General features: G+C 43.4%; 1 protein-coding gene across 1 annotated transcript in view; it reads right to left on the bottom strand.

The window, feature by feature from the left end:
* Nucleotides 1–19294, bottom strand: part of LOC120528912 (zinc finger protein 420-like) — a 58905-nt gene that overhangs the window by 35776 nt on the left and 3835 nt on the right. Inside the window, exons 2-3 of the mRNA XM_039752988.1 lie at nucleotides 15294–15840; nucleotides 11123–11955 (exon numbers count right to left, since the gene is read on the bottom strand). Of these exons, the coding sequence (XP_039608922.1) occupies nucleotides 11123–11955; nucleotides 15294–15696 (1236 nt within the window). The 5' untranslated portion in view covers nucleotides 15697–15840. The remainder of the gene's footprint in view (nucleotides 1–11122; nucleotides 11956–15293; nucleotides 15841–19294) is intronic.

Raw genomic sequence — 19294 nt, 5'->3', positions numbered from 1 at the left:
TATGTAGTCATTGAAGTTTGTATTTGCATTTTACCCGTGATCTTGTCACAGTGATCTTGAACCGAAAACGTTATTGTCATCCCTAATGAGGAAACGATTTTCCGAGAGCAGTGACCCATATAGTCATGGAAAAACAAAACCCTACTGGTGAGAGCCCTCGCGGCTGTTAAGACTGTTGGAAGCTTTTCTCAAATAATGTTAATAGCCACATGAGGATTTACACTGAACATCCATCCATCCATTATCCAACCCGTTATATCCTTTAACTACAGGGTCATGGGGTCTGCTGGAGCCAATCCCAGCCAACACAGGGTGCAAGGCAGGAAACAAACCCCGGGCAGGGCGCCAGCCCATCGCAGTACACTCAACAGGATAAACGAAATAAAAAAAATAAAAAAAATTGCAAACAGAAATGTGTCAAGTGTGGAATAAAACCACCAAAAGTTTACCAGTAGTGTTGAAATCAACAGGATCTATCAAAACAAAACTCTAAGCTCGTGGAGACGTGCTGCTAAAGTCCTTTCCTCACTTATGAATCATCACATTAGACACATTGGAAATAAAGTAGGTGCTGAGCCAAACCCTCCTGAGGGGGAAATTGCTACACCTAACATCTGATGCTAATTCCTGTCTAGACTATGATCAAAAATAACCCCTTGTATAGAAACTAACGGTGGCACGGTGGCGCAGTGGGTAGCGCTGCTACCTCGCAGTTAGGAGACCAGGATGGAGTTTGCATGTTCTCCCCGTGCCTGCGTGGGTTTCCTCCCACAATCCTAAGACATGCTTATCAGGTGTGTTGCTGATCCTAAATTGTCCCTAGTGTGTGTGCTTGGTGTGTGGGTGTGTGCTGGGGTTTGTTTCCTGCCTTGCACCCTGTGTTGGCTGGGATTGGCTCCAGCAGACCCCATGACCCTGTAGTTAAAGGATATAACGGGTTGGATAATGGATGGGTGAATGGATAGAAACTAACCCTCAAGCAAATTGTCATGGCAGTCCAGAATGTGACAATGTTATGGCCTACCAAAACGTCTAGGGATATGTAAATAGAGAGAGGGAGACAAAACACAAAAAGCTAAATAAAAACAGGCTCCGTTTATTGTTAAAAATAATAATAATAAAAAAAACACAAAATATGGAGAAAATTACACAAAACAAGCAAGGCAGGAGAACTACACTGACATAGCTGCCTAACTTTGCAAAGTTTACAGCAGGATACAAACTTTCTGAATTACTTAAAAGGCTAGCTTACCTTGACATACGAGTTTAATTCGTTCCGTGACCGAGCTTGTAAGTCAAAATGTTTGTATCTCAAATCAATTTTCCTCATTGAAATTAATTGAAATGAGATTAATTCATGCCAGCCCCCCAAATACCACCCCAATTTTTTATTATATGTTTTCAACATAAGAAAAATGTATTTATAATGAACAAATATTGTATACAAACAAAAGGAAACCGAATATATAAAAGAGAATCGAAAGAAATAAACAGATGATGTTGGCAAGGCCGATTAGCGTATTGTATTGTTTTTTTTCACTTCACTTTTGCTTAATTTAATTTTCTTCTTCACTAGTTTGTTTTTTTTTTGCCACGCCTTCATCCTTTTCATTCTCAAGGCATATCAATAGAAACCTGTCCAAGGAGCTTTGTTTAGTCCTCCCCTTTAGAATGTTTCTGAAATGAGTTATGCAAGTGCCATTAAATAGCGCTGCTGCGTGATCAGTTGCAACTTTTTCAGGTTGTTTCTTTTCAATAAAGTCAAGTGTCATTAAATAGCGCTGGTGCGCGATCAGTTGCAATTTTTTTCAGGGTGTTTCTTTTCTTTAAAATTCGTAAACTTTTTCCCACGTTGCAAACACTTCCTTTATCTCACCTCCTCTGCGATAGCGATCTCCTGCAGAACCTCCGTATGTTGCCGCGTCTGTAGTTCTGTCAACTCCTCTGTCGTCAGTTCCTCGGAATTTGTGGTGACAAGCTCTTTGATGGCTCGTATTTCGAATTTTGGGTTAACTCAAGGGCAAAAAATCGACCTAGTGACGGCTCGTATCTCAAGAAACTCATACGTTGGGGCTTCCGTGTCTCAAGGTACTACTGTATATTCCTTATAAGTAACCAAAAAACTCAAAGCCAGACAACCCTAGTTAGTTAGACCCTAACTCTCTCCATACCTTGCTCTGTCCTTCTCCTCTCTCTCTCTCTCTCTCACCTCAAACCCAAAGAAGCTTAATTTATAAAACCTTCACCCCATCCATAACCCAGGTGAGTTAAATAAGCAACTTAAATGGGTAATTAGGGCATGACCCAATTAAGGGTGGGGCAATACCAAATTAGAATAGAAAAACCAAAAGTCGTAACAGACAATCAGTGCTCACAAATGAGAGGCCTTCACAGCTACATGAGAATCCACACTAGAGACAGACACAGAGAGAGAGAGAAATCATTGCTGTTCTAAAAGTGGCAAACGCTTGTCTGACAACAGTGGCTTACTAACCATACAAGCACTCATACTTGTGTAAAGCCAATGTATTGTTCTAGTTGTGGGAAGTGTTTCCCACAGATGAGCGCAGTCACACAAGCATTTCCAATACCATGCATTATAAAATTTATAATAATAATTTACCTTTGACCATTTTACATCGGTGGCCCTTCCCCCATGTTCCCCTCAATCAGCTCATCTGCAAGTGTTTGCATGATGGCCAAAAATCATGAAAAGTACACTATGACAAACAAGCCAACATGGGCCAACAGAAATCCCCTTATAGTACTAAAAAGCTATCATACATTTTACAGTAAGAACCTCATTGCAACTGTCACTTGGATGAGGGATCTGAAGGATTTGCCACCACTTGAATTCAGCTGTGCATCATAGGATTGATTATTCAAGGTGAAGTCAGACCACCAAGTCAAACGCAGGCTACTGAAGTACATCTGGCGCATGTATGAAGACAACAATCCGAAACACACAAAATCCCACAAATAGAGGTGAAGAAAAGGCAATTTGAATTTCTGAATGGTCAGCGTAACCCCCAGTGAGATGCTGCGGCAGAGCACTGGGTGGGCATTTCATGCTTGAAGATCCGAAAACTGTTAGTGAGTTAAAGCAGTTCTGAGCGGATGAGTGGGCAACCGTATGGGGAGATGGGAACGATGAGGTGTGGGTGTAACTGGGACAGCTGGGGGAACAGGTGTTGACTACGGGGGGATTATTATTGTTTTACAATAAAACTGTATTGTTTCAATTTTAACGAAATAAGGCTCAATAACTTGTGTTTCTGTTGTGTTCCTTCTATTGCATATTACAGATCGGATTGATGGTCCGAAAATGTTTCACTGGGAAAAAGAATGTAATGTGAAAAGTCAGATGGCATGAAATACTTTGTCACAGCAGTCTCTATTTGGGTGTGTTGTCATGGATACAGTGAATCAGGGAACAATGGGGTGCGGGTGGTGTAACTGGGAGAGCTGGGGGAACAGGTACTGAGTCCAGGGGGCAATTACTTTGTCACATTAAACAGTTTTGTTTAATAAAGTAATGACAAGGATCAGTAACTTGTCCTATTTATTTATTTATTTATTTATTTTATGTGTGTATGTATTGTGGAACCCGGCCCGGACACAGACAGGCAGACATGGTTTTAACACCCACAACACGTTTATTTACAGCCTATTTACACAAGTGCACCACAACCACCAAAGTCCAGGCCTCACAACCGATGCCTTCCTTTTCTTCAGGCCGCCTCCACTCCTCTCCTCTCCTCCAAGACCTCGTCCTTCTTCCACCAGACTCAAGCCCCCGACTGGAGGGAGGTGGCTCCTTTAATCCACACCCTGGACAAGCTCCAGGTGCTTCCCGATAAGCTTCCGCTGGCACTCCCCAGTGTGGCGGAAGTACCGGCTGCGCACCCTGGGTGTCCCTGGTCTTCTTTCTCCCCAGCACTTCTGGGTGTGGCGGAAATGCTGAGGGCCAGGGCTCTATAGGCATTGGGGCGCCCCCTGGCGGTGACCATGGGCCTGTATAGGGTTGCGCTTCCAAGCTCAGTTCCCGTGGTCCCCAAAGCCACCAGGGTGGTCGCCCCCACATGGTCTTGGGAAGGTGTAAGCCCTCCTCTGTTCCTCCAGGGCATCCCAGCTGGGTACCACCCCCAACCACCTGTGACTGTATGTATGTATGTATGTTGTGTCCCTGTTTTGAATATAAGGGTTTGGGTGAAGATCCAAAAATGTTCACTGGTATGATAGGCTTTATCACAGGACTTTATGAGACTAATAACTAACTAGAGCAGTTTTGATCTTTGTGTAGTGTAGGTTAGTTATAATAAGAGAGCTCTTACCTGTGGGGAAGGTGAGAAGGCCTCAGCAGCATATGGCTACAGTGGTGGCACGCCACGGATAGAAATGTTGTTGGCAGTTCTGACCTAGGTGAGGAGGCCCGTCATTCACGTTAATACATGAGCGCCGGCACACCGGCATCCCAGCATTACTTCATGCCATACTGGGGAAGGACGTCCGTGTGGCCGCAGAAGCCGAGGCAGGGTAGCCGGCCGAAAATGGTGGCACGTAAACCGGCGTGCAGATTAGCCTTATGATTAAAAAAGAAAACACCCCATGGAACAGGAAGAAAAAACGAAAAGCAACTTCGTCTGCAGCTGGACTCGCTTGATATCTTTGGCTGTGACTGAAAGTGTATTATGGGCTGTACTCTCCTCTGAGTGCTAATTGGTGCACACTGATGTCTTTCACAGCTCTGTCATTTCACTTTCAGCCCACTGTCACCTCCAACACTTCCATCTTTCTTCCGTCTTGTCACATTGAGCAGAGCTGTTCACATGGCAGGGTTCCCTCAGGCCTGCTGTCATTAATAATAATACAGCGGTGGTCTTGGCTGCTATTAGAAGGACAATTTCACAACAGGTTTTGATTAAAAAAAAGTGTTTAATGTGACAAAGTAATTGTCACCTGTTCCCCCAGCTCTCCCAGTTACACCACCCACATCCCGTTGTTCCCTGTTCATAACACTGTCTAATTGCCTGTGGCCTCTGTGTTGTGGACCTCCTTATAATTGGCAAGACCTCCCTGTTGTTTGGAAGGGTCGTCTCTGTCTGTTGGGTTCCAGAACATGGACCTCCTTTGACCAGAAACCACCATCATGTTGGACCAGGCCATATTTGGGAGTGTTTTATTTTGTACATTCTCACTTTTGGATTTTATTGCTACAGCTCCCTGTTGTCTCCAGCAAGGGGAGCATGATCCCTGGGATTGTGTTCTTTACAGAAATGTTCATGAACCTGTATATACAGTATACCCCTTTAATAATAATGATAGTAATACATTTTATTTATATAGCGCCTTTCCCATGCTCAAGGCGCTTTACAGAGTTTATGAAAGAACAGCAGGGTGTACAGTATATAGCATTGTACTAAACCAGATACATAAATACAGAAGAGTAAGATAGTCAATTCAGAGAAAAGCCTAACATACAACATAACTGATGGTCTGGCACACACACACATACGGGTTACATGAGCATCTCGACATGGAGGTAAACTGAGAGAAGGGGAACAAAGTCAAGTAGAGCTAAAAGCCTCCCTGAACAGATGAGTTTGGAGTTGTTTTTTAAAAGAATTCATGGAGTCGGCTGACCTGATTAATTTTAGTAAGTCATTCCAGAGTCTGGGCACTCGCCATACAGCTGAACAATCCTTAGTAACCATGGAGGAAATATAGACAGAGCATCCGGAAAGTATTCACAGCACATCACTTTCTCCACATTTTGTTATGTCACAGCCTTATTCCAAAATGGACTAAATTAATTTTTTCCCTCAGAATTCTACACACAACACCCCATAATGACAACGTGAAAAAAGTTTACTTGAGGTTTTTGCAAATTTATTAAAAATAAAAACACTGAGAAATCCCATGTCCATAAGTATTCACAGCCTTTGCTCAATACTTTGTCGATGCCCCTTTAGCACCAATTCCAGCCTCAAGTCTTTTTGAATGTGATGCCACAAGCTTGGCACACCTATCCTTGGCCAGTTTGGCCCATTCCTCTTTGCAGCACCTCTCAAGCTCCATCAGGTTGGATGAGAAGCGTCGGTGCACAGCCATGTTAAGATCTCTCCAGAGATGTTCAATCAGATTCAAGTCTGGGCCACTCAAGGACATTCACAGAGTTGTCCTGAAGCCACTCCTTTGATATCTTGGCTGTGTGCTTAGGGTCGTTGTCCTGCTGAAAGATGAACCGTCGCCCCAGTCTGAGGTCAAGAGCGCTCTGGAGCAGGTTTTCATCCAGGATGTCTCTGTCCATTGCTGCAGTCATCTTTCCCTTTATCCTGACTAGTCTCACAGTTCCATCACAACAGCATGATGCTGCCACCACCATGCTTCACTGTAGGGATGGTATTGGCCTGGTGATGAGCGGTGCCTGGTTTCCTCCAAACATGACACCTGGCATTCACACCAAAGAGTTCAATCTTTGTCTCATCAGACCCGAGAATTTTGTTTCTCATGGTCTGAGAGTCCTTCAGGTGCCTTTTGGCAAACTCCAGGCGGGCTGCCATGTGCCTTTTACTAAGGAGTGGCTTCCGTCTGGCCACTCTACCATACAGGCCTGATTGGTGGATTGCTGCAGAGATGGTTGTCCTTCTGGAAGGTTCTCCTCTTTCCACAGAGGACCTCTGGAGCTCTGAGAGAGTGACCATTGGGTTCTTGGTCACCTCCCTTACTAAGGCCCTTCTCCCCGATCGCTCAGTTTAGATGGCTGGGCAGCTCTAGGAAGAGTCCTGGTGGTTTCAAACTTGTTCCACTTACGGATGATGGAGGCCACTGTGCTCATTGGGACCTTCAAAGCAGCAGAAATGTTTCTGCAACCTTCAATAGATTTGTGTCTCGAGACAATCCTGTCTCAGAGGTCAATAGACAATTCCTGTGACTTCATGCTTGGTTTGTGCTCTGACATGAACTGTCAACTGTGGGACCTTCTATAGACAGGTGTGTGCCTTTCCAAATCATGTCCAATCAACTGAATTTACCACAGGTGGACTCCAATGAAGCTGCAGAAACATCTCAAGGATGATCAGGGGAAACAGGAGGCACCTGAGCTCAATTTGGAGCTTCATGGCAAAGACTGTGAATACTTATGGACATGTGCTTTCTCAGTTTTTATATTTTTAATAAATTTGCTAAAGTCTCAAGTAAACTTGAGGGTGGGGGTGTTGTGTGTAGAATTTTGAGGAAAAAAACGAATTGAATCCATTGTGAATACTTTCTGGATGCACTGTGTGTATATATATATATATATATATATATATATATATATATATATATATATATATATATATATATATATATATATATATATATATATATATATATATATATATATATATATATATATATATATATATATATATATATATATATATATATATATATATATATATATATATATATATACAGTGCATCCAGAAAGTATTCACAATGGATTCAATTCGTTTTTTTCCTCACAATTCAGCTGATATATATATATTAACCTGCTTTAAAATGCAGTTTTCACTCCCAATTTACAATGTCATATCATTATTTATATACAGCCCACTGGAGCATTACAATCATTTTGCAGTTGTTGAGCGGGCAATGCTCATGATTTTAAGTCTGATTCAGGACAGTGCAGGCGACACTCTACTTGCAGATGGCTTTTGGCTTCTAGATGGTCCCACACTGTTTTAAACACCCCCACATTTTGCATATTCATTGAGCTAATTATGAAACTCACCAGGTATGGATAACTAAGTGGAGGATGATTCACCTCTACAAGGAAAAGTGAAATAAAAGACAAATCACAAAGACAAAAATACAAAGACAAAAAAAGAAGGAGGAACCTTTCAGGAAAAAACACAAAGAGAATAATCAGACCAAGACAGATGATGGACTCTCAACTTAAGAAAAAAAGAGAGAGCTGGACTCTCCAAAAAAGTGAAATGTTTATTATATATCTCTATATATACAGTGGGTATAGAAAAGAATCCCCCCTTTGAAATATTTCCTTTTTTTTGCTTTACAGCCTAAAATGTAAACACACAAACTAATATTTTTTCCAGCTTTACTTACTCAATGCCACTTCTAAAAATCCAAGTGAAAGAAATCACAGCTCCAGTTCAGAAGAATGATAACAAATCAAAAACTAGACCTACTGAGATGAATAAAGGACCCCCATGTCATTTTGTTGACCCCCCCTTTTGCTTTAATGCCAGCCTTGAGTCTGTTGATTCTTCTCTATCAGCTTTGCACTCCTAGATTGAGCCCCCTCAATATTTGCCTCCCACTCTTCTTTACAGTTGAACTGTTCAAGTTCACTCTCATTAAATGGTGAGCGTTGGTGGTCTGCTATCTTCAGATCTCTCCACAGATTTCCAGTGTGATTTAGGCCTGGGCTCTGACTGGCCACACCAGTGCTCCATTTTGCTGTGTGCTTCAGGTTGTTGTCGTGTTGAAAGGTGAACATTCTGCACATCTTCAACGTTCTGCCAGAGGGTAGCAGGTCTTCCTCCAGAATTTGATGGTATTTTGCCCCTTCCATGTTTTCTTCTACCCTAACGAGAGCCCAAACAACAGGATGCTGCCCCCTCCATGCTTTACTGTAGCTATGGTGTGTTGTGGATGGTGAGCTGCATTGGTGGACCGTTTGGTGTTGAGGCCAAATAGTTTGATTTTGGTCTCCTCTGACCAGAAGATCTTTTTGCACTTGGCATCAGAATCTTCAAGATGCATTCTGGCAAAGCTCAAATGAGCCTTCATGGGGCCTTTCTTGAGAAGTGCGACCCTCCTGAACAAGCCACAATGATGGAGCGCTTGTCAAATTGTTGTCACATGCACACCATTAATGACCACTCTGTGCCATCAAATCCTGTCACTCCTTCACAGTGGCCATTGGCCTCTTGGTAGCCTCTCTTACCAGTGTCCTCCTTGCTCTTCCATCCAGTTTGGAGGGTCCAGGGAGGGTGCTAGTAGTACCAAACACTTTTTTATGATGGACTTTACTGAGCTCATTGTGATTGATAAAGCCTGTTTTTTGGTCTCCATCTCCTGCCTTATGTCCGTCCACAACTCTGTCCCTGAGATCTTTTGAAAGTGGCCTGCCACCCATAGTCAGGTGTTTGCTGTCAGTTGCTCTACCAAGCAAAGGAATGAGTGGACCAGGAACACCTTCACTGATCACACTCGTTACAACTGAGCACAGGGGGAAGGAAGACAGTAACCGCAATGGGAATGTGGGGCACTTACACCTGATTGAGTTGGGGGTCCTTTATTCCTCTCAGGATTTCAGAATTGGATTTACCGTCAGGGAGCTTTGAGGGCACAACTGTGGGTACTGCTTGCAAAGTGACCTTTACATACAGTATTAAGAGAATAGATAGATAGATAGATAGATAGATAGATAGATAGATAGATAGATAGATAGATAGATAGATAAAACACCTCATAACAGAAAAAGTCCAGATTGTCACCCACAATAAGAGGTGCGCACAGCAACCTGCCATGTAGCAAACACAGCGACCCCCACATCGATCCTCTCGATTACAGGGTGTGCTAGAAAGTTTGTGAAGCCTTTATAATTTGCACTTTTTTCTGCATAAATACCAAATGTGATCAGGGTTTTATGCAATGCATAGAACTAGATAACGAGAACCCAATTAAGACAAATGGCATAAAAACAGAAAACATCTTCATTTATTTATGGAGGGAAATGCTACAAAACAGCATATTTGTGTGTTAAAAAAAAGTCTATGAACCTTTAGGCTTGTCAGTTGATTTAAAGTCGGGTGTTTGAATCAATGGACTGGCAATCGTTGTGTGAGTACGGGAGGTCCTGTCCTATTTAAAGAACACAAACTGGAGTCTTCATCATCAAAGTCTGATCTTCACCACACTGATTTGTGGACACGTGTCCTGACTCGATCAGAGACGATTTCTCAGGACCTCACACAATAAAGCTCTTGATGCTTACCAGGCTGTAAGAAGGTGATAAGAAGCATTTCTGAAGAGTTTTTGGACTGTCCAATGGAGGAAAATTCTGCTCACCAGAAATGGATGACGAACAAAAATCCCTCCAAGGGTAAGGTGTGTAATATTCCAAGTGGTCACCAAGAACCCGAGGGGAACATCTAAGGATCTAAAAGCGTCATATCATGGTTCATAAGTCCACCATCAGGAGAACATTCAACTACAATGGCAGGGTGCAAGAAGAAAGCCACGACTCTCCGAGCAGAACGTTGCTGCCTGTGTAAGACCAAATGGCAAACCCAGAAGTCTCCTGTGGACACAAGATTCCAGAATAGAACTTGATGGCTTAGGTGAGAAGTTATTACCCATTTGTTAATTTTATGTTTGTACCTTCTGTTTATTTATGTATTTAACTATCCAGTGCGAATTCTTATGTGGCTATTAAGCCTACTATGGTGTGCGAAACACTTATCACATTCCCTACTGAACAGCAGATCCCTCACCAAAATGAATCCTTTCATGGCTATAAAGAACTATCATACCTCATTACGAATAACAAGAAGGTTTTCAATTCAGTTTATTTTTGTAGAAAGCTCTTAAATGGGTTGCAGGTGCAGCAAGCTGCGAGAAGTTCACAGGTAAAACGCAAACGTAGACTTTGCGGATTACATAATAAGAACACACAATGACAACAAACAGACAAGAAAAGGAGGTAGTTCAAAACATAGCAGTGAGCCTAGCAATACCCATCATTAAGCAATTTCTGAACGTTGGAGAACAAATACATTGCAGTTCTGGAGCCAGTGTGGGTCCAGTGTGAATTCTCAGGTGTCGTTGAAGAGGATCTTTTTATAAGAATCTTTTCCCCACATTCAGCCTACCAGTGGAGATTTTAAAGTCTTCCAATCGATTTTGTAGGCTAACAGTCACACTTTTGTCAGGTCAGTCCTGCCAGGCTGCCATAACCGTTACTACTGTAAGTTTCCAGGAAGGCCTTTCCTGAAGCACCTCAATTATTCCTAATGATGCCTCTCCTTGCAGTTTGCACAGACCATGGTAACTGGTTAGGGATACGAGAAATTCTGGAAGTTTCCTTTGTTGACGTCGGACAGTCTCAGTTGTTTTTCTCCATAGCTAGCTCAGCTCGAATTCGTTTCTCTCTAGCATGAATGTTTGAGTGGTATTTAAGGTTGTTTTTTTGTGAAAACCGTTTACCACATTCAGGGCAGCAATACAATTTCTCTCCAGTATGAATTCGGACGTGCTGTCGGAGAGAGCTACTGGAAGAGAACTGTTTGCCACATTCAGAACAGAAATAGGGCTTCTCTCCAGTATGAATTCGTCTGTGTTTCTGAAGAGAGCTGGTGTACGAGAAACTTTTGCCACATTCAGGACAGCAATAAGGTTTCTCTCCAGTATGAATTCGTGTGTGCTGCCGGAGACCACTACGGTCAAAGAACAGTTTGCCACATTCAAAACAAGCAAATGGCCTTTCTCCAGTATGAACTCGCATGTGTCTTTGGAGACTGCTAGGATTGACACATCGTCTGCCACATTCTGAACAGCAATATATTTTTTCTCTAGTGTGAATCTTGGTGTGCCTCTGAAGAGCGCTACTATCAGCAAATGGTTTTTCACATTCAGAACAGCAATATGGCTTTACTGTACTGTGAACGTATGCGTGCTGCCGAAGATTGCAATTCTCATAGAATCCTTTACCACATTCTGAACAGACATATGGTTTTTCTCCTGTGTGAATCCTTGTGTGCCTCCGAAGACTGTTGATTTGTGAGAATTGTTTGCCACATTCTGAACAGCTGTGAGGTTTCTCTTCAGTGTGAATTCTGATGTGTCTCCGTAGGCTGCTTCTCAGTATGAAGTGTTTGCCACATTCAGTGCAACCAGAAGGCTTCTTTCCACTGTGAATTCTCAAGTGGTTATAAAAGTCACCTAAAAAAGAGAATAGTTTACCACATTCAGTACAGCAATAAGGTTCATCCCTAGTGTGCATTTTTGAATGACTACAAAGACTCCTGTTACGACAAAATCTTTTCCCACATTTGGCACAGCTGTATGGCTTCCCTCCACTATGAACGTGTGTGTAGCGCTGAAGATCATGGTTACTGGGGAATTGTTTGTCATCCTCTGGTCAACCGAAGGAGTTTTCTCCAGTGTGGATTCTTTCATGTGCATCAATATTGTCTCTGTGTGGAAATAGTTTGCCACATTCAGAACAAGCATATGGCTTTTGAGTTGTATGAACTGATTCATCTTCACACTCAGATTTGTCCTGGCTGGCTTGTAAAGGACTATACATCCTTAGAAGGCTGGCGTCTTTCTGCAATAACATGCTGCACATGTTCTGTCAGACGGCTGTGGCGAGTGCCCTCTTTTACGCGGTGCTGGGGAGGCAGCATAAAGAAGGATGCCTCACGCCTGGACAAACTGGTGAGGAAGGCAGGCTGTATTGTAGGCATGGGGCTGGACAGTTTGACATCCGTGGCAGAGCGACGGGCGCTGAGCAGGCTCCTGTCAATCATGGAGAATCCACTGCATCCACTGAACAGGATCATCTCCAGACAGGAGCAGCTTCAGCAACAGACTGCTGTCACTGTCCTGCTCCACTGACAGACTGAGGAGACCCCACACTATGTGACTCTTCAATTCCACCAGGGGTGTAAACGTTAACATTATACAAAGTTATTGACTGTTATACCTTCATTGTTATCACTCTTTAATTTAATATTGTTCTTTATCAGTATGCTGCTGCTGAAGTATGGGAATTTCCCCATGGGTTTAATAAAGTATCTATCTATCTATTATATAGTGCCTTTCCTATCTATCTATCTATAGTAAAATTATATTCTATCTAATCCTGCCTATTATACTAAAATGTTATCTATCATATACTGCCTTTCATATCTATCTATCTGTCTATCATATAGTGCCCTTCACATCTATCTGTCTATATATTATATAGTGCCTTTCCTATCTATCTATCTATACTAAAATTATATTCTATCTATCTATCTAATCCTGCCTACTATACTAACATTAAATTCGATTGATCTAGTCCTTCCTACTATACTAAAATTGCATCTGTTTATCTATCTATCTAAAGCCGCTTGATCTCTATTAATGCTCTGCTTCTTGGTCAGTGATGATGGTTTCTGTCTTTTCTATCAACACACATTTGTGCCAGCTGTGTTAATCACCATCTGCTGTGACTGATGTGCCTGTGTGTGTCAGTGTGTCCTGTCATCTGTTCTCAGGCTGACATCTGCCTCTGACCCCTGGTGAAAAAAATGGGATCTAAAAAGTGGAGCTGATGAATTGTACCTGTCATGAGAATTCAGCTAAACTCAAGTTCAAGTCCCCTCCATGTCCAGCTGCCACTATGCCCCCTCCACCCCCGTCTTGGTTTTCACTGCTCTTTCTAATTCTCCTTTTCCTGTTGTCCCTCTCATCTCTGTTCTCCCGATCTTTAACAGAACCCGGTAGTGGTTGTGTCATTTTCAATGAAGGACTTGAGTCTAATGCAGTGTCTTTTTCAGTTGACGTATGGTGGAGTAACAAGACAAGAGCGGAGTGGGCCGACGACCTACAGCAATGGCAATCTGGGACTTGAATTTGGGTTCTCTCTTCCTCCTTGTAATTTAGCCTGATGATTTTAGATGGTATGAGTTTCTATTTATAAGAAGTAAATAAATAAATGCGGCATGCACACTTGAATTAGCATTTCGCACTGCTGTCTCAAGGTTCCAGAATCCGAGGGTCAAATTCTGTACCATACAGACCTTGCATGCTCTCCATATGATTTCCTCAGAAGACTCCAGGTCTTCTTTAACATTCTTGAAAAATGTGCTGGCCAGGTGGACTGGGGACTTCAAATTGGCCCAACGTGAGCGTGTGGATGAAGGGACCCTCAAGGCTGGCATCTGATGGTGCAAGGAGAGGTTCTGTCCTTCTATGTGACGACTTTTTAATTGGATTGAGAATATCTGACAAAATGACGGCATGTTTCATGTTCAGTATATCCTAGTCCTAAGTGAATAACGAATCCATGGCTCCCCCCCAAGCCCATATGCCGTGTTTTATAATAGGCAATTTAAGAACAGTGCTGTGAGGTGGGCAACATTCAGACAGATTTACAATTCTTAGAAATCCGTCTGTCTGTCAGAATGCGAGTTTGTGGACCAGCCTACTCCCCCCAAAAAAAGTGAATCATTCAATCTGAATGAAACTCGGTGCCGCATTTGAATACAACACAAGTCTGCAGAGTTTGATCAAAATCGCTTAGGTGGATTTAACTGCACAGAGGAAACGATTTAGATTTTTTATGTGCTATTTGTGCTTTTATTGAGGACATATACTGTACGTTTTATGTGCAAAATACATTCGGATGGAGTGGTAGCTCTGAGGCTTAAGGATCTGTGCCGGTATTGGGAAGGTTGCCGGCTCGAATCCCCGTTACTGTTAAAAGAGATTCTCCTCTGCTGGGCCCTTATGTCAAGCCCTTAATCTGCAATGGCTCCAGAGTGGCTTGCTGTACAATGGCTGACCCCAAGGGGTACGTGAAAACTAACAAATTCCTAACACAACAAACTGTATAAGGCAAAATATAAAGAAGTTTTTTTTTTTTTTTTTTCATAAAATATATTGAATAGGGCGGCATGGTGGCGCAGTGGGTAGTGCTGCTGCCTCGCAGTTAGGAGACCTGTAGGTTTGCTTCCCGGGTTCTCCCCGTGTCTGCATGGGTTTCCACCCACAGTCCAGAGACAAGCAGGTTAGGTGCATTGGCGATCCTAAATTGTCCCTAGTGTGTGCTTGGGGTTGTGGGTGTTTGTGTGTGCGCCCTGCGGTGGGTTGACGCTCTGCCCAGGGTTTGTTTCCTGCTTTGCGTGTTGGCTGGGATTGGCTCCGGCAGACCCCCCGTGACCCTGTAGTTAGGATATAGCGGGTTGGATGGATATATTGAATAGATTTCAGAAAACCTTACCCAGTTCTGACCCACAATGCCTCACAGTACTAATGAGAGCTTCACAAAGAGAAAGTGACATGCTGGGTACTTCAGCTCTTTTACATTCAGTTAAACGTTTCCAATTTATTATTTATGAGCTCAGCTATCGTCGGGTGTCCTGTACTCAAGCAGCCGGCCTGATGTTCAAATTCAAACAACTGTCTGCCTCACTCTCATTTCTACTTACTGACAACTCCAGAGCAGCCCCAGCCATACTTTGCAGAGGCTCTCAGTTTCACTTTCTTTTACGTTTAAACCCATGACTTACTTATTCCAGCACTCCCAGACGGCTTCTGATCGTCTCTAACTCTCCCATTTCCTTCGTTGATTTTCTCTTCAAACTCACTCAACTTAGATTTTAGCTGCATCAGATTTTGCTGGGTAACCAGTTGTCCCGTGTTAGTGGATTGGGGCTGTAAACTGGAATGAGATTCTCCACAAATATTCCCAATTTCATCATTTTGAAGTCCAGGACAAATGAAGAAATCTTTAGAGTCCTCAACTTTAATGTCAACAGTCTCCTCCTTGACCTCTTCCTCCTTAAAAGCAGAAAGTCTTGCTTGATGGTCCTCCGGCTTTACACACAAATCCTCTGGTGGATCCCAGTCACACTCCTCTTTTTTAATGAGAGTCACTACCTGATCCTTGACATCCTTTCTCCCTGAGGACATGTCCTGTGTAAAACTCTTCTCTCTCCTTTCGAGGGTCTGTGATTCTCTTCTAAGATTCCCTTCTCAGATGGACAGCCCAGACCTGGGGGCCATTAGACAAACCACAGCATGACCATGTGACCGTGGAAGGAGACTCCTTTTAATCTGTCAAAATAAAAAGTGGTAGAATTACTGTATAGAATCACCAAAAATACATTAAGTACATTTCAGGGTTAACTTCCAGGTTTTACCAAAAACAATAAACTACTAAGTTTTAATGAGAGGTTAGAAAAAAAAATGTTGTAAACCCTTCATTTCAGGCAAAAATGTTTTTAAAGTGTAAATCTGCTTGATCCAGAGATAAAGTCTAGTTGATCGAGACAAAGCTAAGAACTGGTCAGGTCGGGGAGTATGCAACGGTGCAGCACGTCACCAGACCCACCACACGACAAAACAGCTCGGGATCTTGGTGGGCAACCCACCAGACACACACGCTGTCCAGTCCCACCATGACCCTCCATCTGCTGCAGCCAGCTGTTAAGTGGGCATCCCCTTAGCCTGGTCCAGCCACTTGAGTCCTCAACAATGAGGGTCCTCTGAGCTGGATCACCCTCGGGAAACAGCAACACATGCCTTAACTGATGCTTATTGCTGAAGTGTGAAATTCTGCATACAAGTTGATAAATATTCTTTATGTCTTTATTTGTAACTTAGGCAAAGGAAATGTAATATTGGTATTTCGTTAGTGAGAAGCATTCATGTTTACCCCCTAAGTCAGTGAATTTTACCACAGGGTTGGGGGAAGTGCCTTAAACCAGTTTGGCAAGCATTTCCCTGCAGGACTCTCTCAATCAACCCCCACAGGAAAGCCAGACTGCCCAGCTGGCAAGCTTCAGTTAAATACCTGGTTTTGGGGGGCAGGTCTGAAGGTATTCTGTGCCCCCCATTGGTTTGCAGTTGGCTTGTATCAGAAGCCTTTAAGTACCATGACATCCTATTGGCTGTAGAGTGTCGACAGAGACTCTGTATATTTGCTTGCTTTACCCCTCTCTCTCTCTCTCTCTTACCAAACTGATGAAGGAGCATCTCACACACCATGAACTGGTAAGGACAACACAATGAAGAGCACAGCTCGGCAGCCATATTGAGACAGGCATAGGCGGCCTGTTCTGAGGAAAGCTGACCACAAATGAGGACTTAACTAGAGACATTTTAAGTAACTAGCAAGTCTGTGTGATGCCTGAAACTAGATGTTTTAGGCAATTTCAAAAATTGTTTTTTTTTTTGTCTGTCTGTGCTGTGTGTACATTAATGAGGAAAAAAATATTTTCAATGATTTTAGCAAATGGCTGCAATATAACATCCATCCATCCATCCATTTTCTAACCCGCTGGATCCGAATACAGGGTCACGGGGGTCTGCTGGAGCCAATCCCAGCCAACACAGGGCACAAGGCAGGAACCAATCCTGGGCAGGGTGCCAACCCACCGCAGGACACACACAAACACACCCACACACCAAGCACACACTAGGGCCAATTTAGAATCGCCAATCCACCTAACCTGCATGTCTTTGGACTGTGGGAGGAAACCGGAGCGCCCAGAGGAAACCCACGCAGACACGGGGAGAACATGCAAACTTCACGCAGGGAGGACCCGGGAAGTGAACCCGAGTCTCCTAACTGCGAGGCAGCAGCGCTACCACTGCGCCACCTTGCAATATAACAATGAGTGAAAAATTGAAGGGGGTCTGAATACTTTCCGTACCCACTGTATATCTATACTAATAAAAGGCAAAGCCCTCACTCACTCACTCACTCACTCATCACTAATTCTCCAACTTCCCGTGTAGGTAGAAGGCTGAAATTTTGCAGGCTCATTCCTTACAGCTTACTTACAAAAGTTAAGCAGGTTTCATTTTCGAAATTCTACACGTAACAGTCATAACGGTCAACAACGTCCGACATTTTGAACTTTCTTATTCATGGCCCCATCTTCACGAAATTTGGTAGGCAGCTTCCCTGCGCTAACTGAAACCAATGTACGTAGTTATTTCGGTGGTATGACGCCACTGTTGGCCGCCATATTGAACTTTTCAACAGTCTTTGTTACTTATGGGCCCATCTTCAAGAAATTTGGTACGCAGGTTCCCAACGCTAACTGAATCCTACTGATGTACATATATACGTCCAGAGCCTGCAGCTCGGTCACCGTGTGAGGCGTTGGGTCCCCCATCCCAACGCCTCTCACGTTGTTGGCTGCCTGCCTATATAAGGCCGTCCGTCTCGCCAGTCTCTACATTCCCTTCCTTGCTTTGCCACGGGATTCACGTCTCCCTGCTGATAACTACAGCCTTTTTTATTTAATCCACGGCTTCTCCGCTGTTTTATTGTTCATTTATTACGATTATAGTTATTGTGTAGGTATTTTAGACTTACTTCACATTGTTCAGGTACCCATTTCCTTTATCATTCCAACCGTACCCCATTAACATGTCTATCGAGATGATCACCATCGATCAAAGAACTGTCACTTACCGAGTGGTTTCCTGCCCGGAGATACCACCTGCCTTTTCTATTCTCTTTGTTACATATTGCACGGCCATATCAGGCTCACCTTGATATCCATTGTGTCTTATGTATTGAATGACTGGGACAGGTTCAAGGTGTGGACTGATGACAGTACAGGAGATAATTAGACTCCACAGGAGCACTAGAAGAGTGAAATGCTTAAGCCCTTCAGCTGTGGATCTGCATGTGAGTTGATGGCTGCCGCTGAATTGTTCGGTTGTCGCGTGTCTGCGCGTGGGTTTCCTCTGACAGTCCATTCACATGCAGGTTAGGTCTATTGGTGGTCCTAAATTGTCCCTAGTATGTGTGTGTGTGTCCTGTGGTGGGCTGGCACCCTGCCCGGGGTTTGTTCCTGTCTTGCACCCTGTGCTGGCTGGGATTGGCTCCAGCAGACCCCTGTATTTAGGATATAGCGGGTTGGACAATGACTGGCTGCTAATTTTTACCTATTTTGTCAGGTATGGGCGACTTCTGACAGAGCCATCCTTCTTATTTTTATAACACCTTTCCCCTTGTCCTTATGTAGCCATCGGTCACTCTGGCCATATATTGCTTCGGCGCTTTAAAACAGCCTGCCTGGATCGTCTCTCACATGTTTCTGTCCATCGTCCTATAGCCAGTTTCACCCAGTCAGCCGGTTTATGTGTGTGGCTTCAATAAAGAAATAATCTTTAATAATAATAAAAAGATAAAATAAAAAATGTACGTGTTTGTAATAAACCGCCCAGATCACACTTAAAACCTTTGCCTGCATTCACCTTAACCTGATTATGCGTGCGCAAGTAGACACGCGGTACGCGGCTTCCGTGTCAGGGATGTAACGTTTGTGTATTGCATTGTCCCGCTATACAAGCGGATTTGGACCCGTTATGTTAAATAACAGAAGAATCGACGCCCGTCTCTCTCTACTGTGCTTTACACACTCTTTGCGTTTGTTGAAAACCGTATGGGGCTTTCACATCGGGATGTAACGCTTGTGTACTGCTTTACGAGCGGAGTCGTCTCTGTTACGTGGCTTACCCCGCTCCCATTGCACAATATGAAACGGTA

Source organism: Polypterus senegalus, chromosome 4, assembly GCF_016835505.1.
Source record: "Polypterus senegalus isolate Bchr_013 chromosome 4, ASM1683550v1, whole genome shotgun sequence".
Lineage (NCBI taxonomy): Eukaryota > Metazoa > Chordata > Cladistia > Polypteriformes > Polypteridae > Polypterus > Polypterus senegalus.
This window is presented reverse-complemented; position numbering and strand designations above follow the sequence as displayed.